The following is a 27,906-nucleotide window of genomic DNA, read 5'->3' on the forward strand; positions in this document are numbered from 1 at the left end:
CGAAGCATCTGGCGGGTCTTTAGACCGTTGACACGTTTCATGCGCGCGTCCATATCTGCTTCCGCACCTAAAGATGTCGGGCCAGCAAAAACAATCAGATTTTGGGCAGTATCTTCATTTTTCGGGGTGGCCACACAAGGGGTATCATGTGCGTTGTGCAGCCATCTGTACTTGGGTTCTAAAAATCAGGTACCACTATGCACTGGGTATAATACGGATCAGTGCAGTAATACTGAAAACATGGAGATATTATATACGAAATTTTTAAATGAAAGCTATAACTTTGAGACGTTCAGTGCTTCCTCAAAAGAGGTATGTGATAGTAGAAGCTCTCACTGCGAGCCGCACTCGATCGAACACCTTCCGTGAAAATGGTAACCGTTCCTTCCTCTGGCAGGATGTAAATGGTCATTTGCAGTGATAACAGCTCCTGATATCTATACATAATCCATTCGATTGTCTACCACTTTTCTTAAGTGATTAAGTACATCAAACACAAATGATATGTCCGGTTATGTGATGATCATAACCGCGACTTCTGTCACTTCAAATCTTCCCGTAAGGGGAATGACCCTTTCTTAGATTATGTTTGATTGTACACACTCTCGCGGTTGGACTCTTGCTTGGAGACGCAACCGTGACCCGCGTTGGAGCATGGCCAATCATTGACTGCCTCAAGAGATCTGCTCCGCTTTGGCCCTCAGAATTTTGGACCCTCGGCTCTAGCCTAACGGTGGGTGCCATCTGCTATCTCATCGACGCTTGGGCTTGACGCTCTCGGGAGTTCCTCACCGGCGCATTTCTAAAGCGGGTGGGCGTTTTCTGGTTAGCGATTACCGCTTTCGATCTTCTACTGCCAATCTCATGGCCCTGTCGGGATCAACGATAGATTGTGCTTACTAGACTGGCCCGTGACAGACGCTTGATCATTACGTGGACATCGGGTCGTGACTACTAGAGCTCCCAAGTGCAATGGATTTGCCGTGGACTTTTCAAATGGGGAGCTTTGACAATATAACTACGTCAACAAAAGCACAAAGATTAGATTCGTGCGCTCCTACCAGGAGTGGAATGGCGAGCCTGATAACTCAAGAGGATATATATCTAATTTGCTCTTTTTAGACTAATATATAATCAATAATTCCATTTAATTTTTATATGCTTTTCTTTTTCCCTTTTTACAAATACCGATCATTTACATTTACTGTAATATAAATTTAGCACAAATGCATTGTATTGGCAACTAAACGTTACGTAAGTTTTCCACACTCAACCATACTGTCAAATGCATCGTTTTGTTTTTATTCTATACAGGTCTTAGAATCTTCTGAAGTGCCAGAAGGCATGCCAATGTTACCTAAAAATATCAAACGAGAGAATTACATTATGTACAAGCTTGTGGGCTAGAAATCGCAATTGTCGTAAAGCCTGTCAGATTATGTGGAAGGATATAACCACTCACTTAAAATAACGCTAAGCATCCGCCAGCGTGATCATATGAATCATCTTCGACAACATCATCTTGGACTTTCGAGCTCTTAATATCATGTGAAAATGAGTTTATCACTGGCACGTTAAAAGACCCATAACAACTTTGTAGGCAAATATCGTAAAGAAGGAACTTCATGGGAAAACTTCGTTTAAGAAAACTGTTTCACTATAAAAACAAAGCCAGCGAATATTACCACACTAAATTTGAAAGGAAAACTAATCCGTCACAATTGATTTTGATTGTTAGAGGCTCGAACTGCGCTAAAAAGATGATAACACATTGGTGGGTCTACATCTAAATAACAATTATGCAAAAAAAAATATTTATGTGTCATCTGACCTTTCTCACGATATGACTATTGTCGTATGTACAAAAACTAAGCGTAATGTGGTCTCGTCATTCGAGTAGACATTGGAGCCCCTGCTCAGTTCCACGTAGAAATAGCTCAATAGAGAAGTTTTGATGAGATTCACCTTGCCCAAAAATATCCTCCCACCTCTCACGTTGTCCGATGAGCAGCGAGACTCTTTAGTCAAAGAAGCAGATACTGTCGTACAAGAACTTGTTGCAGCAAACGAGAGCTTTAATTCTCAAGGGTGTACGCTTGCGTATCCTGATTGGAAACTCGTGCGGGCAAAAGATGGTGTACAAGTGTATCGACAGCGAAAAGGAGCGATGAAGCAAGAGTCGACACCGTGCTCGCCGCCAGTTCTTCAAAGTTCATCACAGCCAAAAGAAGACGAATTCTTTCGATTTCGCACATTTAGTAGCTGTAGTAACGTCGACATTAGTGCAAAAAACGACACGTACTCTTCATCTTGGTCTGGTATCTCATCTGAAAATATCATGGAGAAAATGAGACCGCCTGGTGTGGCTCTCTTGGCTTTACAGGGCGTAATGGATGGTACCATAGACGATTGTATGTTTGGGTCTGTCGCGGCTACGGATGAGGCTTGGAGGCTGCGCAGCTCACACATTAACGACCATCTTGATGACGCTCGAATTCTAGCAACTCTTCGAGCACCGACCTGTACCGATCCCTGTCAATTTCTAGGAGTCAAGTGGTTCGTAAAGGAGCATCCAGTCATTCTCAAAGGGATTGTCCAGCAGCGCGATTATCTCATTCTTGAGTCCTCGGGCTTTACATACGATTCGAAATGCGAAAGAGTTGGCTATGTGCTGCTGCATTCAATTAAACTACGGGATGTTCCGGAACTTATGCATTTGGGAATCATTCGCGGAGAAATGAGTTTCTGCTACATATATCGACAAGGCGGACCTGGTAAAATTGACATTTTTTGTCGTGGGTTTTATGATTCCCGCGGTGGCGTACCGAGTCGTATATCGGTGTCACTCGCCGCGGAGGCTGCGATCTGCTGTACTAATGTTGTGGACTATGCGGTCATTAAAAAGCTGCGATGGCTCATGACCCACGCAAGGAAGCGCTCGATTGAGGCCAATCAGTTCAACACTCAGTATTGCGAAGCTTGTGCGAAGAAGCTCAATACGATCTCATTATCCAGAACTCGTGTGCCTTGCAGAATTTGTTTTCAGATTGTCTGCTCAAAATGCAGAGTAAGCAAGAAAATGACTGTGCACGTGTCAGACAACGGATCAATTCAACAACGATCCGTGCAGTTTTGTCTGCGCTGCGTGCGTGTAGCAAAGCAGCAAACCGGTTGGCAGATGGAAAGCATTCTCAGCGAATTGTCGACAGCTTATCATTCGACAAACTCGTCAGGGTCAACTTTAGCGTCTGAAATTTAGGAAAATTTCAATTCCAATATTTGTGTTCAAAAGGTGACATACATAAGAGTTTTATTTGGTAAAAGGGTTACATTCCAATCTGCTGGCTGCTTTACTACTTTTTACCTTGAAGTATGCCAGCAAAGCATGTATTCGTCGTAGAGAGCGAGAAAGCATCATTCATTTAAATCATTGGCCTTCCAACTCATAATATTCCAAATTAACGACGTACATGTCACAAAAGCTACAATCGATTCAAAGAATTTATTATGGAGTTAAAGACTTACAGGAAATAAAACATTAAATCCCTAATTTGTCATTAAGGAATATTCGAAGCTCATTTTGTAGCGATATTTAATCGTACATAAGGTGAGTTTGAATGTAGTTGGGACCACATATTACTGTGACAGATGCGATGTTATAGTAACAGACGGCGAAGTTAATGAATCCTCGAGAGTATCTATGGCTAGCTCCCAGCTCGATTTTTCTTTTGCTTTATACATGCATCGCAGACAAAACTTAAGCAAGCATTGTTGGATTGATCCTGAATCAGGCACGTGGACGGTCATCTTCTTGTTCACGCTACATTTTGAACAGATCACATTGCGACAAATTTGACACAAAACACTTGTGTTGGAGAACGGTAAAGAAAATTTTCCAAAACTCTTGGCACAAGCTTCACAATGTTGAGGGGGCGTATTTTCAGCCGGTTGGATGTTTGCGTGTTTCATGAGCCATCGGAGTTTCTTAATGTTCGCGAAGTCGACAACACTGGTACAGCAAATCGCAGCATCTGTTGCAATTGAAAGAGCGAGACGACTCGGTATCTCGCCGCGTGAGTCAAGGAACCCACGACAAAAAATGTCGACTTTACCTGGTCCCCCTTGACGAAAGATGAAGCAGAAACTCATACTTCCACGGACGATTCCCAAATGCGTGAGCTCTGGAATGTCCCGCAAAATGATGGAGTGCATTAATACGTAACCAACTCTTTCACCTTTCGAGTCGCTCGTAAAGCCCAAAGACTCAATGATAATAAAGTCGCGTTGATGGACAACACCCGTAAGCAAGGGTGGTAGTTCATTTGCAAACCATTTAATTCCAAGAAATTGACAAGGATTCGTACGAGTTGGCGATCGGATAGTCGCAAGAAGGCGAGCATCTTTAATCCGGTCATTGATGTGTGAGCTTCGCAGTATCCATGCTTCGTCGGTAGTCGCAATACTCCCAAACAAACAGTCATCTACAGTGCCATCCATCGTGCCATGCAAGGCTATGAGTGCTACACCATGTGGTCTCATTTTTTCCATTATGCTGTTTCCAGCAATTCCAGACGAAGACGAAGAGGATTCGTGGCCTTCAATTTCCAGTTCAACACTGCTGTAGCTATTGACACTACCAAATCGAGAAAACTCATGTTCTCTTGGCTGTGATGGATGATGAAGTACTGGTGGTAATTGTGAAGTGGGTGGACGCTGCTTAATCGCTTTTTTTCGTTGTCGATATACTTGCACTCCTTCTTTTGTTCGAATACGTTTCCAGTCAGGGTATCCAATCGTGTATCCCTTAGCTATGAAAAGATCATTTGCTGCCACGATCTCTTTCACGACGGTGTCGGCTTCCTCAATAAAAGAGGCACATTGATTGTCTGACAATGTGACGGACGGAATTTCGACTTTTGGCAATGTAAATTTCATCGTTCAGTTCTTCTTGTAAGCTATGCCGAAGCAGGTTCAAAAGTGATTGTGGCATTGGAAAGGATTACACCCATGCAACACCGAGAGTACAATACAACCGTCCCAGTGAGGACCTGGAGCTTGGACTGTACGGCTGAGTCACTGTATAGATGGAGATGTACGAGTCTCTTCTGATTTATAACGTATCGACAACATATTAAAGAATAATAGCTGCCATCTTATTAGAATGAATTATAGATGTCTGATAAAATCGACAAGATCATCTCCGAGCTGCACGTTACATGTACAGAAAATCAATAGTAATCCGTAATCAAAGCAAACAGGGACATCCATGATGTATCAGCAAGCAATTGCATATTTGACTTACTCATTTTATATTCAAGTTTGCTCTATATTGAAGGGAATCTATAAGCAGCTATACAAAGTATGGGCAACTCACAAGTGCTATCTATGATGGTCCATTGGTGATAGAGTAGCTTATGAGTCTACACTCTATACTTATTCATAGAGTTAGTGCACTAATTATATAAATTGCAATATAGTATTTTCCTTAAGAGCCCAAGAAGAAAATGAAAAGTAACAAGATTCGCATTGCGTTAGATAAGAAAGCGATGGTAAGATAGGACGAATAACTACGAGCATTGGGCCCTGAATTGGCTCGAAAGCTTGACAAATAGCTGGTAGCAACGCGAGCGGGAGGACGATTGACACTTAACACAAAAAAATGGATGAAACATTGACTGAGCCGTGAGATTCGAGTTGCTGATGCTACACGATGCAATTGCTGAGTAATTGCGCCGTAGTGAAGAGTTTCGTCGTAAGATGGACGCAATTGACAGTAAAGACGATGTTTTTTTGTTGACGACGATGAGGAGGAGGAGAGCGACGCGGTGACGCGTTTACAAAACGATTGGAAAAACATGCCAATGGTTTGGTAAATTGATGAGGATTCAGTTGAGGCCAGCAAAAAGCTTGGTCGGCAGGCTATGAGGTTTATGTAGCGCGCAGCTGAAACGCAGCGAGAGAAGGCACGGAGGAAGTTACAACGCGAGATTTGCACAATTGATGGCGTTAACGGGGACTGCATTTTGTCAGAAGGTAAAGGCGATCGAAGTGCTGCTGAAGAAAGCAACGTTGTTAAAATGAACAAATTGATCAAAGTGGTATTCAAGATGGTTGTTGTTACTGAACAGGACAAAGCAGTAGTTGCAAACGCATTGGCTGGTGGTGCTATCCTAACGGAGGTTGTCAGTATGACTACTGGCATTTCGGCTCGTGAATCAAAAGCTATTGCGATTGATCATGTTAAGGGTAGTAATGGTGTTTTAGTCGCTGATGGAAGCAAACAGGAGTCTATCTCACTTGAATTTAGGCTAAGACGTCGATGACTGTTGAATTTTAGGCGAAGACCGACAGTGAAGATATTGACACGGAGCTTGCAGTAGAAGGCGAAAAGTTCCTGTGGCTTTCCAGCATAACTTCAAAGAGAAAACGTAACAGGAAGAATATGACAGTACAAGCGAACAAAGGTAGGCAGGCGGGTGTTGCCGCAGCGGTTGTGTCTCTTGCAATGGATACCAAGAACAGAAGCAAAGACTGCACTTACTCGCGTAAACTTGAAGTGATCGAGATTAAGACGGAGATTCCAGCTCCTAAGAAGAATACACTGTCAAGAAGGACGCTACACAGGTCTCTCTCGCGTTCGATTTGTAGATGATGCTGAGGATGAGCTTATTCAAGAAAAAAATTGGCTGGCTGTTCAGGATGTCAATTGTAAAAGGGTGCTGAGATTGCTAAGTTAGTTTGGTGGTCAAATCAAAGAATCAAATTGCATGGGAACAGTAAGCTGATATTTTTGCTCTAGAGCCGAAAGAAAGAGCGTTGGCTCGGCAAAAACGCTCTGAACACGTTCTGATTATTCAAAGGAAGAAAGCTGCCAAGTTTATGTCAAAGGATGTGCCGTATCCTTTTTACCGCAAGACAAGAGTACGAGGCGGCGATACGCAATCGTCTGGGCAGCATTTGGAGCGCTTCTTAGGTGACAAATGTACTGACAGCTCTGAATATCATGAATTTGCAAGCAAAACCATTGTTCCACTTTCGTTTTCCAAGAAAGATTGCAAGTTAGCGAAGAAGGAACTTAATTTGATACATAAAGCATAAGACGGCATTTTGCACAGAAATCAAGTTTTGAAATGTCTTCTAACTCTCAAATAATGTAAAGGAGAGGTCAACCCGTTACAACAGTCTATACGCATGATACCGTGGTTACTAACAGCGAGGCTATTCGAAATTGTTAGCAATACCCTAACAATAAAGCTGGCGCTACAAACGTATTACATCGAAGCTGGCATAACTTTTGTATTATAGTAATATTTTGGCACAGCAAAATAGTATTTGTTTCGTCTATATTCTGTAGTTATCATTCTATTCATACTAACAACAATATGAGCATCGGTATCAAAGTCACCACTGGTGCGATCAAAGCAGTAGCATCGTTGACGTCGAGACTTATTGCCGTTTCCGATTTCGTCGTTAATGTGACGTCATCATGTGCAACCTCAGCGTTGGATACTCGACCTACCAAGAGATTAATCGTTGGACTCGTAAAGTTAAACGAAGGTTGAATACTGTCATTCATCAGGTGAGCATTTCCTTGTTCAGTGCCAGAGATCACCGTGAAATCATCCATTACGGTCACTTTGCTGCTACTGATAGCATCGCCCATATACTCAGTAAATTCTGAATACGCCTTGGACGTCCCGTCGTATGGTTTTCCGGACGCTTTCGCAAGATTCACATGATTTCGCCATGTCATGAGCTCATAAAACTGTTCAGATGTCGGTGCATCAAAGCCATGTTTTAACGCTGTCGAGTAATACAACACCGTTTCACACGCAGCACGCATTTCTAAATTGTCTAGAGTGCACGAAGGCATATGAAGTAGCACAACAGCGGTAATAATACTCATACAGGCTTCAGAAGTTACGAGTCCAGTTACAATGGTTGCATCAGGTAAAATGCCTGAATATGGGTAGAGCTTGTAACCACTATCGGCAATGCACCTGTTGAACATATCGTCATTGGCCTTAAAAAACTCTCGCACCGTCTTCACCATGTCATTATTACAGTCGTAATTGTCGACCCACGCAAATGTTTTGGATCCCACGACGGCTTTATTGAGACTTGTCAATGTCTGTAGTCTTCTTGTCTTTTCGAAACCAGAGGTTTTTGAACTTAATGAGACTTTAGAATCGGACCCGTTGACAAGAGTCGAGAAAAGTCCAAACACCATTGTTATCACCACCAGCATCTGGTCTAGAGAAGGCATTGCGCGTCGCAAATCGAACTTTTGTGAGTGGAATTGAGCGAGACGTTAGCGTTGGACCCCGTCGAGGTGAAGCAGACAGGACGATGCGTTAGCACACGAAATCGACGCAGCGTTTGTACATACACAGTACGTGTGTCGTGCAAGATATGGACGACAAACCTATCACCACTACTCGACTCGGCAAACAAACACATAAGCTTACGTCAGAGCCTGCAGATACACTGCGAATTATCAATGCGACATTGCGATTTCTCTGGTGCAGATTTTCTGCTCAAGTCAGGTGGGTCATTTCTGGAACATCATTCTTTTCGATACAAAAATAATACAATAATTTTAGAATTTGCTACATGAGAAATTTTGCAATTTATTCAACCGTATTTGGTAAGTGTGATGAATTATTAGCAATAATCGTACCGTTTCTCGTGAGCGATCTACATCGGTCTGTCTAAGCTGTTCTAGCGACTTCTAGTAGCGAAATATTGTGATATATATCTACGGACAGCGTCCACAAGGAACAATCAGTCAAGATGGAAAGCTTATTATTAATATGACCAGCTCTGAGCAAACAAAGTCTACACCAAATCTGCTAATTTGACAGTCAAACTATATGTCCAATTGTAATACCAATTTCAAGTTTCACACTGACAGTCGTAGCCTCCCAGATTTTTTAGAAAACTCAAATTGTCAAAGCATGTTTGATAGATTATTTTTTGATAAAGATTCCCGTATGTATGCATTTCAAGACTAATCGCTGACTACCGCCAAGACTTTGGTGGCCTTGACGATCGGTGTCATATTTAATTTTGTTGTGGGCTCGTAAATACTTCGTCAATTGCATTCAATTTAGCAATGCACACGTACAGAGAGTCCTGAGTAACTGAAGTGTTTTTTTAATAAGAATGACGGTGAAAAGATCTAACCAAAAAACAGAAGACTTTTACAGCATTTATTTCCGAAACAAATTTTAGTAAGTTGCTGCCAATTTCACAATTGTCAAACGAAATTCGGGCAATCTAATTAGCCGTCACAACTCCTGACTCTTGACAAACGTGAGAGACCAACAAACTGTGAGAGATAAGTTTGCTCGGATTAATTTTGTATTATTAGACCTCGACAAGTAGCCCTCGGAGGTTCGGCATTTGAAAACAATGCGCCTCTCTAACTTAAATAAACCAAAGCTGTACCTGTATAACTAGTTGCCGAGTAGAGGTCTACGAAAGGTCAAGGCTATTTATATTGATGTTGTTGATTGTCAAAACCTGATCTTTCAGCATTTTCAAGATAAAGAAAATTGCATTGAACAATTCAGCTCTCTTTACTATTCCAAACACACAAGTATTTGAATATCAGAGATTGGTACAATTCTGGACAATTAAGGGAAATTTGCGAGTATAAATGATATCGATAAAGTTATACGAATTTAGCAAAGAAAGTCAAAATATTCATTTGAAATATTAGACAATTGTTATTGGAATAGGATATTACTATGAGCTAAAATTAAAGGCAAATGGAGTCTTAGCAATGATCGACTCTCTGTTCAAATTTTCTTCGTCGTCGCTACCTTTCGCCTTCAAAGGAATCTTCGTCATCTCTCTCCAATTGTTCTTAAAAGCTACGATTGTGTCGTCCAGATCAGGCTCCTTAACTACGGTGTAATAAGCTTCATTGTCAAAATTGCGGTCGTAATTTTCGCTCGATATTGGTTCTTTTAAAAACACCAGACGCATTGCGTGTTCTGCTGTGTGTCCCATAGCATCTTGTCGAGCACAAATTGATGAGCAATACACATTTGTCTTACAAATGACGCATCGTCGCAACGGCACACTTTTCTCGACAGCTTCTTGAAGTGTTTTGTCGCAGTTAAAACAACTCATCGCACGCCAAGCCACAGAATTAAGGTTCTTCGCTTTACGACGCCATACTGTAAGTCCGTAAGCCGAATTGCCCCAATTAGGCAACAGAATTTCTTGTTCGAGTACGAATCGACGTTGAAGTTCATTTTCAAAGCGACTGTCACCTGTATCTCCCTGCCACTCACCAACATGCAAGACTACGTCACCTTGAAACAATTGAATACTGCGAACAGCCATTGTATCTCCCGGTGGAGGGTAGCACAAAAATAAGCTACGATTTCTGATGTCTTGCTGGCTTAGAATTTCAGGTCCACCACATTGAACGGAGCAGAAGGGCGGTACATGACCATGATATGCATTTTCTTGTGTACTCTCTCCACTTGGTGGAATGTTGTCAAAAGCAACGACATCCACGCCAGCCCGCTGAAGTAGTGAGCACCAGTAACCTGTTCCAGCTCCAATTTCAACAATGGGTGCATATTTTGCCATCACTTCCAACGCTTCTTGGTTTGGTGTGGCATACGAATACAAGTGACAGCACCAGTCACGGCAATTATCGCGCCATTGTGCCAAAAGCGGATAGCATGGCATCTCCTTCAATGCTGTCACATTTACGTCACTTTGAGCAACAGCTTTTCTCTCACGGCGATAGTGCTTCTTTTGTGGATGTTTCTTAGTGTTACTATGCTTCTTGCTGCCCAAGTCACCGCCCTGTGATGCCTTGAGAATAGCATCCATTTCGCCATTCATTCCAACACCTTCTTCGTAAAACAAACGCACTCCTTCACGCAATCGGGCGTGAAATATACTTAGAAGTGGATTCTGTTTTCTGTGTTGTTGTTGTAAACGAAGTCGTTCCCGCGTCATTTCATCATGCGAAGTCGACCCAACAATAGGAATTTCTAGAGTCTTGAGCACCCGAGAGAGTTGGTCTGGACCACTAAATTCGTGATTCAAAAACGCTTCAAACTGGGACGTACCTGCTTGAGTAAACTGCTCAAGCTCTTTAAAATACTTATCTGGTGACGGCACAGCGCCACACGCACGACCATAGAGTACTAGCGCACTATAATACGTTTGGAAGTACATTTGATCGCATATACAAGCTAACGCAATTGGCAATTCGTCGCGCGATGCTAATCCAACACTTTGATGCGCCTGACGGAGCTGTGCTTGCAAGTTTGTGAGCAATTGCTTCCCCCGATGCACTTCACCTGCTGACTTTTGACCATTCCGCGTGCCTCCATCAGCAAATTGCTTTTTAAGATGCGTAAGCACAGCTTCGAGTCGCTCTAATGCAGACTTGGTCCATATGCGACTTTTCAATATACTCGCACCAATTCTCCCGAGTCGAATGATTTGATATAATGTCTGAAGCAATCGTTGACCACCACTGGGTAACGTAGCAGCAAGATCCGCATCTTCTCTCACCTCTACTACGTGCTGCAGCACTCCATGTTGGCAACTCAGACACTGTGCCTTTTCGATCAATTTTCTTTGATTCTTGTCGCTCGAGTCTTCTTCTGGAAATCCCAATGATCTTGATCCATTCGAACACGCGCAACCAGGCACTCCACATGCTCTCAACGCACAAGTGTCTGGTAGCACGACGGTCAAACTTGTCAATACGAGCTTGTGCGCGTCTTTAATATCAACCGATTCGCTATTATTGAAATCCAAATCTAACAGTTTGATAGTCTCTTTACTTTGTTCTCTTACTTGTAGCTCGTCAATACCTCGAATATTATTCGTTTCGTCATGATGCCGCCGTCGTCGCGTCTTTTTTCTCTCCTTGCGTTGCTGCACGTGGCTAGCAATGTCTCGGTCAACCTCTAGCCCATACTCGGCCGCTAATGCTGCCATTTCATCTTCAATGAATGCAATTTCGCCTGCTTGGAAGCCCAGATGACCGGCCTTACGTTTAAGACCACTATGTCTTTTGCCCATGACTATCTAGTTGGTGGTCTGTAGATTATACATGACTTTTACATCATTTGACAAACTAAATTATTTGTGTGTATGATACAATGCACCAGTAGTGTGACTACATCGTGTAAATATTTCTACATCGGTCAACAATGATAATAAACAAGTATTTTTTTGATAACAGAACACGAAGAAAAAAAATTGTATAACGCGAGTAAAGTGCTACAATAGCTACCTATATGGAGAATTAGTTCTACACTTCGGAGACTTAAATTTTTTTCCGAGGCACAGAGATATCTTTTCGATAGTTCTTTTCAAACCAATCAAAGGCATTCCTATGGGCTGGATGTACCTTAGTGAAATGACTGCCACCTAATGCATAGCTAACTATTACTGGATCTTGGTTTTTCTTTAACATCCATTCAATCATTGCCTTTTCGATTCGTGGAGCCATAGCTAATTTGACGTTGTCTCCACTTTGCAAATACATTCGAAAAATATATGCGAGATTTTTAGCACTGGTAATTTTTCCATCGTCTAAAAGCGCCTCGATTCCATAAATATCCAGATATCCTCTCTCATTTGCGGTCTCCTCACAAGCCGCGATGTACGCAGGCAAACGCTTTTCAAGTGACCAATTTCTTAACCACTCTAACATACTCCGTGGATTTTTTAGTGCCTTTAGGGTGTCAAAGTATTCAAGATTTTTTACATCGTAATTGGGAAGTTGTACCACATAGCGAGGCGTATTTTCGATCGTCTTTACCGAGTCCAGCCACACCTTCCGCGTCAACGAATTCTTATTTACAGATTTCGTACCCCCTCCTTTTTTCGATTCGAACGGCGTCAGTAAAGTGGCTTCAAGTCCATTTTTTTCGTGTGACAGCGGCTTTTTCTCTGGCTCGACCTTCGATGACTCTGAAGGCTTTTTGGCTGTTACGCGCATTAACGGCTTCACCGACTCTTTCGCATGTTTGGACATTGTACGCTTTTGCGATATGGTGTCTTCTGATCCCGGTTGCAGATTAGCCAATGTATCTTTCTTCATCGGATGAATGTCTTCCATGTCCTTGACCTTCGGTCGTTTCGATGGCGTTATTTCAGATTCTGATGGCTTGAATAAATCAAAGATTTTCGTGAGATATCCAAAGACTTGATTGATAAGGCCGTCATCTTGAACATTCTTCGAAGTTGTTGGATGATGTGCTTTCTTAATATGTGGCACTTTTGGTTTGATCAAATACGTCATCGGCATCAGATTTAACTCGGATTTCTGTTCTTTTTTCGGGGTCATTGATGAGATACCAATAGAGCCGTGTTTAAGTCGAGCCAGCGTCTCTGTAGCTGGCTTATGCACGGATGGGCTCATTGGTGCAGGATCGCTCGATATTTTGTTGTTGTCAACAGTTGTCTCTTCTTTTTTTGGCAATACGGCGCGTGTTCTGTGCTTGTCCGGCGCAAGCGTCTCTGCCGACGGACTAGTTATCGCTAAGTTTGTTTCAGGCTCTACTCCTTTTTGAAGATTTTCCGGAGGCGCGATTTTCTGAGGCAACGTTTCTTCTGTCATCGGTGTAGTTTTTGTCGGTTGCTGTGGTAGAGCGCCTTCCGATACCCTTTTCAAATGCATCGATACTTCCTTATCCTTCATGGCGTTATCTCCTCTGTGCTTATCATACACAAACTTTAAAGGCGCTGTTTCTGCTGCTGTTGGCTCATGAATAAACAAATTCTTAAGCCACTAAACGAATTTCTTGACGAGGTCGCCAAGATGATGAAGCCATTCAAAACTCCTTTCCTCGTCGCTAGCAACTTTTGATATATTCATTGCTTTAACGTCACTCGTGTTTTCATTTGAGTGTACATGTGCGACCAAAGCAATGACCGCAAGCCACAAGACGCATATTTGACGGCGGTCCATAGGCTTTTTTGTTATAAGAAAATGGTAACCCCCCAAATATCAATAAATCAAATTTATATCGATTCAAAGGAAAATTGATATGTGGAAAAGAAAAACTTGAACAGAACGAATTTTTCTGGGTTGTACAACCCAGATACAGTAGAACCGTATAAGTTTAAACTGTACAGTTTGTAGCCCTTGATAAATTCAATAAAAACCAACAAAACTTGAAAATCCTCTAAATCTACTGCCTCGGTCCCGATCATTTTATATCTAAATTTTCTATATGGCACAGCACGTGGACAGCATACAAGCTACTGCTCTATTTACTTTTGCTGCAGCTGATGTGTCTAGATCAGACCAGCCTTGTCCTTCACATTGCGAAAAGCTGTGATGAAGTCCAGGCTCTGCCCATTTTGCTGTAGCAAGAATGTCTATAGCGATTCAGGCATCGTTAGTGTTAGTGTCTCAGAAGGTATTGCCTTGACTGACTCAGCGCTGTCATCATCTAGACCCTCAACATTGACACCAGTGGTTGTTTTGTCCTGCAGGTACTCTATTACGAGATCTTCGACTGTTGGCACTAAAGAAACAGCTACCTCCTTCATGTACTTTAGAAGATGACTGCGAAACCTAATTCTGCAAATTTCTTATGACTTCGCTGTCAATGAGTTCTTCATCAGTAGCATCGTCTACATCTGCATCCTCAACTCGAATTTTACAGTGACGAAAACAACGATAGTCTCCAGCTTGCGGTAATAGATTCCTGTTGCATCCATGTTGTATATGTCATACAGAGCATATTTGTCGAGAACATCCGAATTGTAGGCAGAGCTTCACTGATAATAGCCAGGTCGACAAAGCCGCACTCTATAACGCGACGGAATGAACGGTTGGCGTTCCTTGAAGCCTTGAACCCGCCCATTCCAGGGCAGAGGCGGTCGAGAAGCTGAGCTCCCGTATCTTTAAGGAGGCCCCGCTCACATTTACTTGGTCTTGGTTTCTTGTGAATCACTCAAAGAGGCCAAATCCACCATGGGATTCTTAATGATCCTCTGGCACTTTACCTCCAAGTTTGCCACTTCAGGCTTCCCAAGGAGCTCAAAAAAATGCTTTGGGGTTGTTGGTGATTAAGCCTCCACTCACATTTGTTTGATGTGATACTGTAACCACATGGAGGGCTCCATGTGTGTCGCTTTGGATTTTTCTCTTCATATTGACACAGCGCGATACGGATCTTATCTGACATGGTTGTGTGCTTAGTCCCGCTTGAATCCATTGTGTCATATGTGTGTCAGGAGACACCGCGTGACTAGCAAAGAGCGGAATGACGTGTAAGCAAGCAGTCTAGCAGTGCACTCTCACAGTGGTAGATGAAGGCAAACTATCACAAAGGGGTATACTGTAATAATAAGTTTTCTGACTGGAAGAGAACAGAAATCTGATACAGGAGTGAACCAAAAGAATGCGGCAGAAAAATACCAGAATAATCAGTGCCGCCCCTCCATCCGGGGTGGCACACCTAATTATATTTTCTCAGGACAACAGCCTTGATGTTCTGGATTGTTTTTTAAAAGGAGTCGAACATGCAGTGGGGTTTGTAGTGTAATTCAAAATCACAAAGTTTCCAAAAACCAAAAAGGAAGAGACAATCAAATCCTTTATACAGTATGCTTAACCAAAAGAGGTGCAGTAATCGAAATGACTTCCTTTAATTTTCAGCTTATTGGGCACTGCTATAGTGGCAAAGTGCGTTTCTGAGTTCTGAAGCTCTGACAATGGACAATTGGTCATTTTTTTACACAGAGCAAGAGAACAGGGAAGGATGGTAAAGGAACCAATTTCTCACGGGCAAGAAGATTAGTCATTCCTTTTCCGGGGTACAGCTTAAGGGACCAAGTTTATGGGGTAGTACTGTTCTGTATATGCGCTATCTTCGCTGCTCTCCCTGGACCTATATCGGGATGAAAGAGTTCTTTATATGAGTTTCCCTCTGTGATTTTTCGCAGGGAATTTACTATTTCATTCAGTATGCAAATCCCTAATTGTGGCTTTGCGTGGATTACTGCAACTTCCTTATTTGAAAACTCTCTAAATTAAACACTGGATCCCAGTCCCAGCACGTTTTATTTAGTCAGGTTCCTCTGTAATACGCTTTCTCGTGCTTTTGAAACCCAAGTAACCGACAATTTGCTGATCGATCGTCTGGATTGGTGTGTTTTGCGTCAGGACAATCACATCTGAATGGCAATCGAACAACTTCAGGTTTGCAAACAATGGCTTCTCGCCAATTCATACTTGATGTGGAGACTTGTTCTGAATGATGGCACGGTGAGGCAACGATTGCGAAAAAAAGGTAGCCGTGCATCACCGTTAAAATATTCTGGCTAAGCCAGCAAGCTCCAACGTGCAGAGCAAACATTTCCCTTGAATTTGTCCACCTTATCTGATGTGTAGTCACCAACGATGACATTTTAATGAATCTTGGCGATTTGCTCGTCCCTTTTGTAAGAAACTTAAACTCAGCAAACTTTTCGACCACCTTCAAGATTTTTGAACTAGACAGACTACACAAAAATGGGCAACCTTGCCAATAGATCTCACGATATAGCGTTTGCTACTGAGTGTTGGTAATATCATAAAACTAAACACAGCCGTTTCTAGCACGTGTTTGGCCTTGCCTTAGGAAGAATGCATCAAGATCACTCGAGTTTGCTTACTCAGCGCACAACTATCGCATAGAAACCACAGGTTGAGTGACATCAAGTCCTTGTCGATACCACAGTTCTTCTGAAAATGACGGCTAGCCCGCTATGACCAACGTAACCCTTTTAAAGGTGCCAGAGATATGAAATATACCCTTATGGTATATCGACGAGCTTGCCACATTTGCGTGTGCGCTTTGTGATGTACAATCGTAAATCCGTTTTACTTTGTCTCGCGTGGTGGTGTCGTTGACATCACCGTGTCGCCTGTACTAATAGTTTAAATTGCCCCATTGTCTGCATGGTGCACATTTTGAGGCGAAGTTGTTTGTACTTTTTTACATGTCATTTTTAATGTCATAAGCTGCGTTGCACCCAAGTCGACCAGCCACTTGCGACTTGGCATGGTCGTACCAGCGCTACCACCGACAGAAATAATAAACGCCACATTCGCTTTCATTTTACGTGCTGAAGCCTCTGTCTTTTCGTATTCTGGAGGATATACGCCGGACGATATAAGATTCAGCCCATGCTGTCCACAGTAGTGACATGCACTTGTAGCTTTCACCAGTGTTTGCTGTCCTTGTGCCATATATTGTGATACAACACAAACGTTTGACCTCGTCGATGCCTAGTTCTATCGATGCTTCTTTGTTTATTGCGCTATTTGTCTTCGTGGAGCAGCCGAAGCATCTCAAGGTGCCGCATTATCGAAACGACTCTCGGCGATCATGCTGTTATAAGGAGCTGGTGTGATTCACTGAGACTTGCGAGAACAGTGACAACCAAGCTGCCCGAAAGGACCATAGCATCAAGCTGCCTGATTTATTATTGAGCTTTAGCGCATCCACTGATACATCTTCGTGAAGAAGCATCGGAAGCGAAAAAGCTTATTGACCAAAGTCTTTGTCTTAAAGTGTGATCCCAGTCATGACAATGCAACATACACACCATTTGCAGGCCAGACCAAGAAAAATGTAGTTTTTTCGCTGCAAGACAGTTGATCACTATGTCCTTGACAACTTTTTATCAAACGACGACTGGTCTTTCGCGGTAATTCATTTTTTAAGGTTGATTTCCCGTGAAATTAATTCCCTCGGATTCCGATCCTTACGCACTTTATGCACATCTTGAATTTCCCTGTGTGGAAGTCTGTCCCGTCAAAATTGTTTATGCGTCTCAAAATGGAGATGTCCGAAGCGAGGGCCGAGTTGTAAGAAGCAAAGGTATCGGGGCTTGGGCTCGTAACCTCTTGGATAGGTCACCCGACCGGTAGATAGCAAATTGCATTGTGAATGAATCATCCTTTATTTGCAGATCTGTTTGCTATATGCAAGTCTGTTACTGGATATCTTGTCATCTGAATTGATTGGATATCTTCTCACCAGCTGACTAACCGATTTTAAAGCCCGTATATTATCGCTGGTCTAGGTGTAACCTCTTTAACATTATGCATTATGATGCATTTATGTTGTGGTTTGCGCCCATCGGTTCCCCACGAACATCTGCGCTTCGATTCCAGCATGATTTTTAGGAGTTTACGATATAAAAGCAAAGAAGTATGCACTTATGTCATTGGCATTGGCATCGTAGTAAATTCTACATATATAGACTAAACGTCACCTTTGTATATGTTTTTTCGGGAAAAGAGAGAGAATATTTGAGCTATAAATCGATAGAGTACTTCAATACTTTCTTTAGAGGCTCTGTGCTTCGCTCTTGAATGAAGCGTAAGAATCCACCGTCTGAGGGTTTGCAAACGTGGACTCGATGAGACAGATCCATATTTGTGCGATTACGCGGCTGATGTTGCATCTGGGATCACTTATCGTACCGAGTCTTTAGCAATTGTACCAATTGTGAGGGTGAAACACGAGTTGCTCAATTATCTGTACACGGGATTAGCAAGATTAAGAATCTTCTGATTTCGCTTGGTCACGAGAAAATTCACATTGGCGGCTCAAGGGTCGAAAACGGTAGTCGGTCGCCTTGGGGGTGTCTACCAGCTATAAAAATGCGCCGGAAAAACACCTCCAGAGACGTCTCGATCAGTCGTCGATGGATATACACGATATGTCAAGTGTCCGGTCGTCTGAGGGCAAGGATGCAGAAATCTGTCTGCTCGAACAAAAAATTTTAACATGGTCATTTATTCGGCTGTGATCTATACCAATCATTATTACATCGCGCTAATGGCCTCCAGGCTACGAAGCCGTGCGCGACATCGACACTTGTCTACAGTGACTTTACAAACGAAGCATCCCGATACGAATTAAGGAGGAAGGTATTGCGGATGTTTGTCCGCCTAATCAGGCATACCGTGTGCGATCAAAATTCTTGTCCGTCAAGGGGGCAAAGATTAGTTAGCTAAGTCAAATCATTGAGAATTCCCGTTGCTCGACAGCCGCAGGCGGTCTCCAAGAGCGATAACTTTTACCGTCTACATGGAATGTTTCCGGACAGGTGCGGCTTGCGTTTACTATATTCTGCGATTAAGCCCAATTTTTTCCAAGTAGGCCACCATATACCTCCTAATACCCGACGTCTCCCCGCAAGGAAGCGCCAGCTAGCTCTGCGCGAGAGCTGGACCCTTCATACCTCTTGACCGCGAGAGCTGATAGAGAAGTGGCACCCAGGACACAGATGTTTGATGCTCCCATAGATGTATTTCCTGCGACTACCACAGTGCTGCATAACGGCTAACATATAATTCTTTCCCTCCTTTACCATTTTGAGGCTCATCGCCTCCAACACCCTCGAAATCCTTCTTTACTGGCTCTCACGGCACATAAAGTTGTACTTCGAACAGAACACAGCACCCACCACATTTTTGAAGAAATCTCGGCCGTTGTGGAGGTTGGGACCAATGGAATCCAGCCTTAAAAAGAGCAAGTTTATCTAAATGTGACGAGCAACCGAAAAACCAACTGCGGGCTTCCATCTGGAGAGTGCAGGCTTCAATTTCGGATGTTTGCTGCGTCGCTCTTCGGCACATTTATGTTTCGATGATTTTCCGGGTGAATTGACTGCTTCACCCTTGCGCAACTTGCGTGTCAAAATAAACTCGATTTGCGCGAATATGAAGCTCGCAGTCTAGCATTGTCAATTACCAACATAAATGTTTCTAGCCTTGTGAAGCTGCTAGAGGTTTTGGTAGACCAATGATCATCGTCTGATTGTATACGGGACACATATCCAGATGAGGTAGACAGTACGCGAAGAAATTGAGAATAACAAGTATGGATATCACCTTCGTGTATCTTGCGATGGGATATTGCTTATTTGCTGAAGGGTTTATAGCCTTTCCATGAAATTTGCGGACTTCGACAGCGTGACAATACCTAAAACTTGGTTTGGCTTCGAGGTGCGATCTCATCCAGCTCTGGCGTGGCTTGAACGCCATGAACCATGAATCGGCTAGAAGGTGAGAAAATTAGGTGCACCGCATTACACTTTGATAGAACTTTGTTGAAACACTGACTAACCCTTGTAGGAGCCAGAGGTATCGTGTCCATGCCGGAACAACTTCTGGATTTTATCAATCAAATGCCTTATATCGGAGCTATCGCATCTTCCGACCGTGTAAAAAAACGTTGAATGAGCTCGGATTAAGGCGTACAGTAGCATCGGTGCTAAAAATGATGCTAAGTGCTTTTACCGTGTATTCCTGAAGGGGCACTCAAAACAGCTGCAAGATGGTTTTTCCTAAGCCAGTGTCGGTTTTTTGTCACGATGTAACGCTGAGTCTATACTTCTGTATAACGCGCGGAGATCCGTGCGGGGCAGTGGACCTCCCCGATTTTATGGCGAGAAAATCATGTAATCCTGAGCTGAGAGGCCATGATAGTCCAAGGGGTGTAAGCCTTTTCTTATTGCCCCGACCAGATGTTCTAATGATCGCGATGAGTCGTCACCTGAAAGTGCTCGCAAACGGATTCAAGACGATGAAGTCATCATTTCGGTAAGGTTATCATCCAATATGGATGAGTATATCCTCATAAATACTCTTCAATCACGTTTAATCCCGTGTCGGTGGTATTTCGAGGTAGAAAATAAGCCAGGAAAGCAAAATGCTTTGGCTGATGCGTTGTCACGCAAACCGGATTATGATCATGCTCATGTCACGACGGTGACGTCGCCAGTGACAGATTTGATCCGAGTTTGAAAACTCGAATAAGAAGTTGTCGGCACCTTTGCGCGCACGGTTGCACCGAGATTTATTGAATAAAGGATTGCTGTATTATAGAACCGACTCAACGGATACGCCACAAATTGTGGTTCCTCACGATGAGAATTTGAAATACCGTATCTTCTATGAGGCCCACGACACCCCTGAGCGGTCATCTCGGTTGTAAAACATTCTATAGAGCTTTGTGAGTTGCCACTACTGGTGGCCCAAGCTGTACAAACGGACGAGCACCTATGTGCGCACGTGTGAGACGTAAAAAAGAGTGAAACTCTCTCCTAATGCGGGCGCCAGTTTACTGGTACCACCCGAATGTTGGCTGTCCATGAGAAGAACATTGTGTTTGGCCTGCCGAAGAACTCGGTGGGCAACACGGGTGAGGCGGTCTTTGTGGATCGTTTGAGCAAGATGGCTCATATTGCGGTGGTGCCGGAGACCACCGACGGTGTCGGTACAGCGACGCTGTTTGTGGATCGAGCATTTCGACAACAGGGACTCCCGGAGTCTATTGTCTTTGACAGAGACCCACGCTTCACTAAAACGTTTTAATAGACGATCTTTAAGGTGCTGGGCACCAAGTTGAGTATGTCAACAGCGGACCATCCGCAGACCGATGGTCAAACTTGGCGAAAACAAACTTGGCGCGTGAATCGCATCGTTGAAAACGTCCTTTGCAGCATCTACGCTGAGACGCTGAATTGTTGAGAGGCTGGAGCGCCATGGTGCCACTCGTAGAGTACTCTCTGATCAATGCAGTGCATTCTTCTACCAGCTACACACTATTCTACGTGAGCGGGCTTGTTCATCCTCGCATCCCGCTGACGCCGCCATCCCATGGATCAGGGCTTGGTGGGAGAGGAATAGCCGAGCGGCTAGCTGATGTCAGCCCCCTCACTGATCGTAAAGAAGGCGATGACATCCTGTCTACCTGCCTGTGTATCCTACGACACGTCCGCGATGCGATGGCTGAAAGTCAAGACATGCAGAAAGAATATGCAGATGGGAGAAATGTTGAAAACGTTGAGGTCGATGACCTGGTTTGATAGTAAAAACCTTCCTACACATGCAATTTCTGATGTCTCTAAGACAAAGCTCCGCCCACGGTATATTGGACCTTGGAAGGCCGTGGCCAAGTTCCAACAAGGACGCACATCCACCCGGTATTTTACGTGGGCTTGCTTAAGCCGTACTGGGATCCGGCGCAGGTGAAGGCGAAAACATTGGCGTCGAGGCGGTGTTCAAAGGCGCTGATCCACCTAGTGGCTGAACCAGCAACTGGTTCTGAGCACGAAGTGCAGAAATTTCCGTTTACAACGGCGCAAGGCTCTACACCGTCGCACGAAGCGACGCATTCTTCTGCACGACGGCTAGGAGCCGCTCCGACAGAGTGCGATAGTCGTCAACGCGAGGCAATCGGTGCACAAAGTGCTTCAAGCTCTCGAGATGTTCCGCACAGCGGTATGCGATTCCAGCATGATGCTCAGCGGGGTCCCGATCGCGACGGAGCTTGTCCTCAAGAGCTCGAGAAGTATCGCGAGTCACCGGATGGCGATCGACCAAGTCGCTATCGTCCGCCACCGACTCTTCCCGACGAGAACTGTGGTGTTCACTATCTCGTTGGACGTTTTGTGGGCTGAAGTCGCCAGGGTCAAATCCAGTATCTTGTGAAGTGGCGGGGATACCCCGACTTTGTAAAACTCGCGGGATTTTGAGGTGCCACTTCGGCAAGACTATCCAAAGAGAGAGAGAGAGTCATGGACGCTTATGATCATAGGAATCATGACACTTCGCGTCGTCGTACGCCCTGTGCTTCTCGGTAATAGCCAGAGAAGGTGAGCTGAGCTTAAGATATGGCCCTGAGCTGCTGTAATCGCAGACTCTCTCGTGTGGGAGACCACAGAGCTCGCGGGAGTGTGATGGGTTAATCCATATGTCGTAGGGCGACATTGAGAAGGAAGTCGGCGGTGCGCCATGGGTTTGGCAGATCTGAATCGAAGATGGCGTGTCAAGCGCACATCCACCTCCTAGCAGGTCCGCGGTGAGTTGGACGGCGATGAGAGCTTCCGGAGCCGCTGCATCTATCGCTCAAAATGCTTGTTATCATCCGCAGCGGTTTCGCCAGGGGCGAGCTCCACAGGAACCGTTTTAATAGCGGGTACAGGAGCGCCTCCTTTTTTAGCGCGATGTCGAGCGCGGAACCTATCCATGCGGGTTTCTTGAGGTACCAAGAAGCAAGCTTGGAGAGCTTCTTGTTCGTCAAGCTCAGCTTGTGTAGTGGCGGGGGGCCCGACCTCATAGACGCCCAACGTTCGAGTGACCGAGTCCTTCGCTCCAAATGATCCGCGGAGCGATAGCCGATTTCACGCGAGGGTCTAGGACAGGCCATGGATGCGCGCACATAGCCGCCCTGCGGGCAGCATCCAGCTGCTATTCCTTTGCCTCGTCGGGGCGATGTCCCCGGATGTCGAGGATTCGAGAAACGGACACGGTGTCCGCAAGGTTCGAGAAGGGCTCACGTCGCGTCGCTGGCGCACCTCGTTCTCCTCCTATTCCCATCCTGGGAAAGGAGAATCCGACTCGTAGTCGGCTTTTTTCAAATTCTCGACGAGGAAATCTGTCACCCATGGCGGGCGCGGTGCGCGGTAATCGGTTGCCTAGGGTTTGGGTTGCGCTTCCCTGGGAGCCGAGGGCACGCTGTCCGAAGTTCACCGCGTGCTAGAGACGAAGAAGGATTTTTTCCGCGAGCGCTCTCGGAGCCAGCGAGACTGGGTGTCTTTCGTGTCCTAGGCACGGGACTCATTGAGCCGAGAATGCGTGCAGAAGGTCCTGAGGGTGTAGAGGTGTCTTAGAAACGCGAGCCTCGCACGAGTCGACAATTTAATGTGAATTGTGAGTGCTCACAATTTTTGATCGGGGAGGGTGTAACGGGGTTACACGTACCGGGTGTGAAGGGGTGGGTCACACAAGACGGTGTGACCATACAAGTGTGTGGGTTACTCATGATGGTGTGATCATAAAATGGTGTGGCTAACTATTAACAAGAAGTCAGTACGTGGCTGGACTGCCAGTAGTTATGCGTTTCCTGATTAATAGTAGAACCTATAGATTTAGATATAGGCAGCTTAGCCGCAAATAAAATAAGAAATGCAGTTTACATCCTAAACGGAAGAGTTGATTTGCTATGAGTTTAGGTTGTGGTTTCTCTTGGAGTAAGCGGATTGCGATTCGCTACACTCTTACTGGTTCTAATTATAGAACGAAGGTCACCGACCTTAGCTAAGCTTCCTCTAATCGAAAGAGCAACGGCAGCCCCGCTGCACTGCTGGCTATAACGTATGTTTCTGTCAAGTTTGGGGCTCACTGGCTTGTTCTCAGTCATAATATTATGCATCATTATGCGCCGCGACGCAGTTATCACATCTTTCCCAGAAAACAGCAGAATGTGAATCCATCTGAGACAATTACGCCACAAGTATCAGTATAATATAAGCTAGGCCGATCAACCGTGGTTGCGGCTGAGCTATTTTAAGCTGTCAACTCGGATGTAGATCAATCAAAGCGTTTGTTTACACGTTTGCACCACTAAATATTATCGGAAGACTTGCTCTATCACAGCACTGTCTGAGCGCATACTCGAACCTCATAAAGAGGACCAATGCGATGCACATGCCCCATTTCGCTAAGAAAAAGATTACAGCTCAGTGAGCACTATGTTCTGGTGATGAAACATAAGCAAACAAAAGGCAAATTTATGCTCACGTGTGAAGCATATCAACAAATTGAACTTTCGCCACATGCTTCGGTACCTTTAACCAAACTGCTGATTCCGGAAGAATCCTGGCAGTCCATGAGCATGAACATTATCGTGGGATTATTAAAGTCTTGTCCAATGATTTCTGGTACTGCTACTTTGTGGTCGATCTGAGTAGAATGTCAACAAGGCTTACCAAATGCTAGTGATCTTCCAGAGAGATTTACTCAAAGTGCTTGGCACCAAACTGAGCATATATACTGCTGGCCTTATATCGACAGAAGGTCAGACGGAACAAATTAGCTGTGTGGTGAAAATATCTTTGAAACACTTGCGCTGCACTGGAGAGTAGTGCTCTCACTCATAAAAAAAAGCCGCGCTGAATACGCTGTGCACGTTGCACTTTTACGTTATATATAGTAGCCCCGTATTCCTTGAACACCACCACCACAAAGTGGGCTGGGCTTGGTGACGGTGGAGCTGTTAATCCGACTTGACTTGCTCATATCAGCCCTGCTACAGTTCGTAGCAAGTTTATTCTATTTCGGCAATTGAGTTATCTGTATTGAGTGCGCGACACTACGGCTGAGCGCCAGGATGTGCATCAGCAGCACGCGGATATCAAAGGTAGATGGAGCACATACGAATGTGTAGCGGGTGAGAATATTTTACATTACACTGTTAATCACCCACAGAAGCAGCATCTACAATCGCATTCAGAAAAGAAATAGAATTCGTTAGATGGCGCAAAGAGAATACAAGCACATCTGGTGTCTTACTTTCATTAGTCATTATGTTTTGGGTACTTCGTTGGATACGGAGCAACGTTTCAACCACCTCGGTGGACGATCAACGTGCTATGCCAGAGTAGCAATACAACTCGAAACCGGGTAGGCTTCAAGACATTCCGAGAGATGGCGAAGCTCAGAATGTGCATCCGCAAATTGACTGAGGCTAGTGTTGCTGCTCGCCGAGATTCTCGGTAGAACACTGACGAGTCGCCATTACCAAGAAAATTCTTCAGAGTCGTCCGCGGGAGAGTCATTCTTCCCTGGCATCGCTCGTAATTTAAGAGGTGGTTCACGTTCATGTGAACCGTTCGGTAAGTCGCTAAATTTGCCAGGTCTGTAATAAATGTTTAGTGAGGTGAAAAAAGTAATCTCACTTCGAAAGCTCATATTGGCCCGAGGTCACTTTTCGGCAAGATTGCCTGCTCTTCTTTTTTTTCTTTTCTCTTTTCTCTTTTCTTTTCTTCTCTTGGCGCACCCATTATCTTTAGTTCCATAGAAGAAAGCCTAGCGCAGTTTGGTCATTAAGACGCCAAAAATAGATACGGCATTGGTATGTCTTTCGAAATGAACATTCCAAAAGTATTGTTGAGCTATTTGTTTGAACTACATAGAAGCATCATATTGACGCTCGTCTGTAATTGAAGCTGGAAATTTGGCTGGAAGCGGTACCAGCAGGGTCTTGATGCTACGTAGGGCTGCTGACACTAAGAACCTGAGGTGCAATTTATCTCTACGTGGTGCTTTGTATCTATAAAGTCAAGCACTTAACGACTTTAAAATCTGGCATCTGCTTCACTAGGTGCTGACTCGTAAAGCTGTAAGATGTTGGATGAGTGATACTTTCATTAGTGCGCAAATCGAGTAGGTCTTTGGATCCTCGCCAGCTTTGATACCAGAGTTACAGTTTCCAGCACGGTATATCACCAGACCAGATAGAAAGCACCGCGTTTGAAGCGCATCTGGACGCCGTTTGTAAAGACCTTTCCTGATTGGGAGATTTACAATCAAGTGGAGCTTAGTAACCAACTTGATGACTCATATCGGTAGCCCAGAGCAATTAAAAGATCCAAGCACAATAACGGGAAATGCTAGCGTAAATGCGAGCTTTCTCTGGCTGATCGATCAGCTATGTATGCGACTCCATTGAAGTAAAGCCGTCCTCATTTCTTTTATAGCATGTATATATTCGAAAAGGTCAGTCCGCTTTTTATACAGACTTTGGCCAAAGTTTCAAATATGTTTGAGTTCCACGTATGAATACTATGTAACGTCGAACATGAGTACGCAGTGCAAGCTCCCCACCACAACGTGTTCTTCTGTATTAAAGCAGGCACACCACTCAAACAGAACGAAAATGTTCTCACCAAGAGTAACCGATTACATCATATCTTGTAATATTGCTTACCGCATAGGACGCGAGTTGTGTCAAGAAAAACGCAAACATTGTGACGATTAATGACCATTTTTTTCTTCCGTTTAGCTTTAAATTCCATAATCTCCTTCCGTTTTATGTGCATTCTGAAGTGGTCAAGCACTAGTAGGATGGTATCATAACCTACCAGGTTTAGTTTGACTGTAATTACACCAGAGATTAATCACATCATCTACATTGTGCTTTCTTTCAGTTGGAATCTGAGCTTAGAATATGAGCGACTTAAACGCTACCTAATTCCTATGAAAGGAGTGGATTTATGCGAACATCAATACCCTACCCACAGAATACACTCTTAAAGAGCGGTAACCTATGAGGTAAGAATGCGCTCACAAGGCACCTTATGAGCGCTTGTTTAATGCTTTGTTTAAGCGCAAAATGTACATGTATAAGCATGTAAGGGCTCTGCCGCGGTGCGGCAGGTAATTTGAGATAAATCCACTTTATCATCACGACGTGTATGAGCTCTGCAAAGGTTGTTGCGACTCTTGTGCTTGCAGACAGGCAAGTTCGGCTCGCTGAGGCAGATCCAGTGTATTTACAACGGGCTGGATGGCGTCGTGAGCTCCGCGGCGGTGTGTTGTAACACTTTTCGCGATGGCAAACGAGCTCGGAGGCCCAACTCATGCGGAAGAGAGGTATGTGTAAAGCTTTAACTCGGTGATCGGATTCGACGTATGTCTCTCGGTGTGAAAAGATGCCGGGCTGGAAATTTGAGAGTCTTTACTCTCATTGGACAATACATTGGCCCTCATCTAGTATAACGATATGATCGACGGCCGCAGGGGCCGCGTCTTTCCCCGAAGTTCGTTCAGTGAGGTGGGCACATATGGAAGCGAGCTCCCGATCATTAGGAGTTAGCACTGACAGGTATAAGTAAATGAGAAGAATTTAATGTTTAGTCGGATCTTGATGAGGATTTAATTTCTCGCGACTTCTCAGCAGAGAAACTTAGCGCGACCCCAGTGTGTTCATATCTTAACGGGGGAAGCGTATGACCGGGAGTGCATCGTATCATCCTGTACGTACGCATAACAAGCAAAGCTTTTTAATACGAATTGATGAGGACATGTGAGTTGCTAGCCTCACTTTATGTACG

General features: G+C 44.2%; 8 protein-coding genes across 8 annotated transcripts; 2 read left to right on the forward strand and 6 right to left on the reverse strand.

Annotated features, from left to right (window-relative positions):
* Positions 1 to 1,954: 1,954 nt before the first annotated feature.
* On the forward strand, positions 1,955 to 3,259 carry PHALS_13948 (Zinc finger, RING/FYVE/PHD-type; the record flags this gene model as incomplete). The annotated part of the gene is made up of 1 exon (XM_024729664.1): positions 1,955 to 3,259. The coding sequence occupies one exon, from the start codon at positions 1,955 to 1,957 to the stop codon at positions 3,257 to 3,259; it is 1,305 nt and encodes a 434-aa protein (XP_024580019.1).
* A 377-nt stretch (positions 3,260 to 3,636) lies between these two features.
* On the reverse strand, positions 3,637 to 4,935 carry PHALS_13949 (Zinc finger, RING/FYVE/PHD-type; the record flags this gene model as incomplete). The annotated part of the gene is made up of 1 exon (XM_024729665.1): positions 3,637 to 4,935. One exon carries the CDS (start codon positions 4,933 to 4,935, stop codon positions 3,637 to 3,639), a length of 1,299 nt encoding a protein of 432 aa, XP_024580020.1.
* A 765-nt stretch (positions 4,936 to 5,700) lies between these two features.
* PHALS_13950 (uncharacterized protein) lies at positions 5,701 to 7,098 on the forward strand (the record flags this gene model as incomplete). Its single annotated transcript, XM_024729666.1, has 5 exons — positions 5,701 to 5,723; positions 5,780 to 5,864; positions 5,937 to 6,257; positions 6,338 to 6,464; positions 6,800 to 7,098. The coding sequence occupies 5 exons, from the start codon at positions 5,701 to 5,703 to the stop codon at positions 7,096 to 7,098; spliced, it is 855 nt and encodes a 284-aa protein (XP_024580021.1).
* A 268-nt stretch (positions 7,099 to 7,366) lies between these two features.
* PHALS_13951 (Elicitin) lies at positions 7,367 to 8,266 on the reverse strand (the record flags this gene model as incomplete). Its single annotated transcript, XM_024729667.1, has 1 exon — positions 7,367 to 8,266. The coding sequence occupies one exon, from the start codon at positions 8,264 to 8,266 to the stop codon at positions 7,367 to 7,369; it is 900 nt and encodes a 299-aa protein (XP_024580022.1).
* A 1,484-nt stretch (positions 8,267 to 9,750) lies between these two features.
* On the reverse strand, positions 9,751 to 12,066 carry PHALS_13952 (uncharacterized protein; the record flags this gene model as incomplete). Its single annotated transcript, XM_024729668.1, has 1 exon — positions 9,751 to 12,066. The coding sequence occupies one exon, from the start codon at positions 12,064 to 12,066 to the stop codon at positions 9,751 to 9,753; it is 2,316 nt and encodes a 771-aa protein (XP_024580023.1).
* A 247-nt stretch (positions 12,067 to 12,313) lies between these two features.
* Positions 12,314 to 13,693, reverse strand: PHALS_13953 (uncharacterized protein; the record flags this gene model as incomplete). Its single annotated transcript, XM_024729670.1, has 1 exon — positions 12,314 to 13,693. One exon carries the CDS (start codon positions 13,691 to 13,693, stop codon positions 12,314 to 12,316), a length of 1,380 nt encoding a protein of 459 aa, XP_024580024.1.
* A 7-nt stretch (positions 13,694 to 13,700) lies between these two features.
* PHALS_14738 (uncharacterized protein) lies at positions 13,701 to 14,016 on the reverse strand. The gene has a single exon (XM_024729671.2). The coding sequence runs from the start codon at positions 13,961 to 13,963 to the stop codon at positions 13,784 to 13,786; it is 180 nt and encodes a 59-aa protein (XP_024580025.1). The 5' UTR covers positions 13,964 to 14,016; the 3' UTR covers positions 13,701 to 13,783.
* An 11,397-nt stretch (positions 14,017 to 25,413) lies between these two features.
* Positions 25,414 to 25,869, reverse strand: PHALS_13954 (uncharacterized protein; the record flags this gene model as incomplete). The annotated part of the gene is made up of 2 exons (XM_024729672.1): positions 25,414 to 25,709; positions 25,851 to 25,869. 2 exons carry the CDS (start codon positions 25,867 to 25,869, stop codon positions 25,414 to 25,416), a joined length of 315 nt encoding a protein of 104 aa, XP_024580026.1.
* Between the last annotated feature and the right edge of the window lie 2,037 nt (positions 25,870 to 27,906).

Source organism: Plasmopara halstedii (assembly GCF_900000015.1).
Source record: "Plasmopara halstedii genome assembly, contig: Scaffold_816, whole genome shotgun sequence".
Classification (NCBI taxonomy): Eukaryota; Oomycota; class Peronosporomycetes; order Peronosporales; family Peronosporaceae; genus Plasmopara; species Plasmopara halstedii.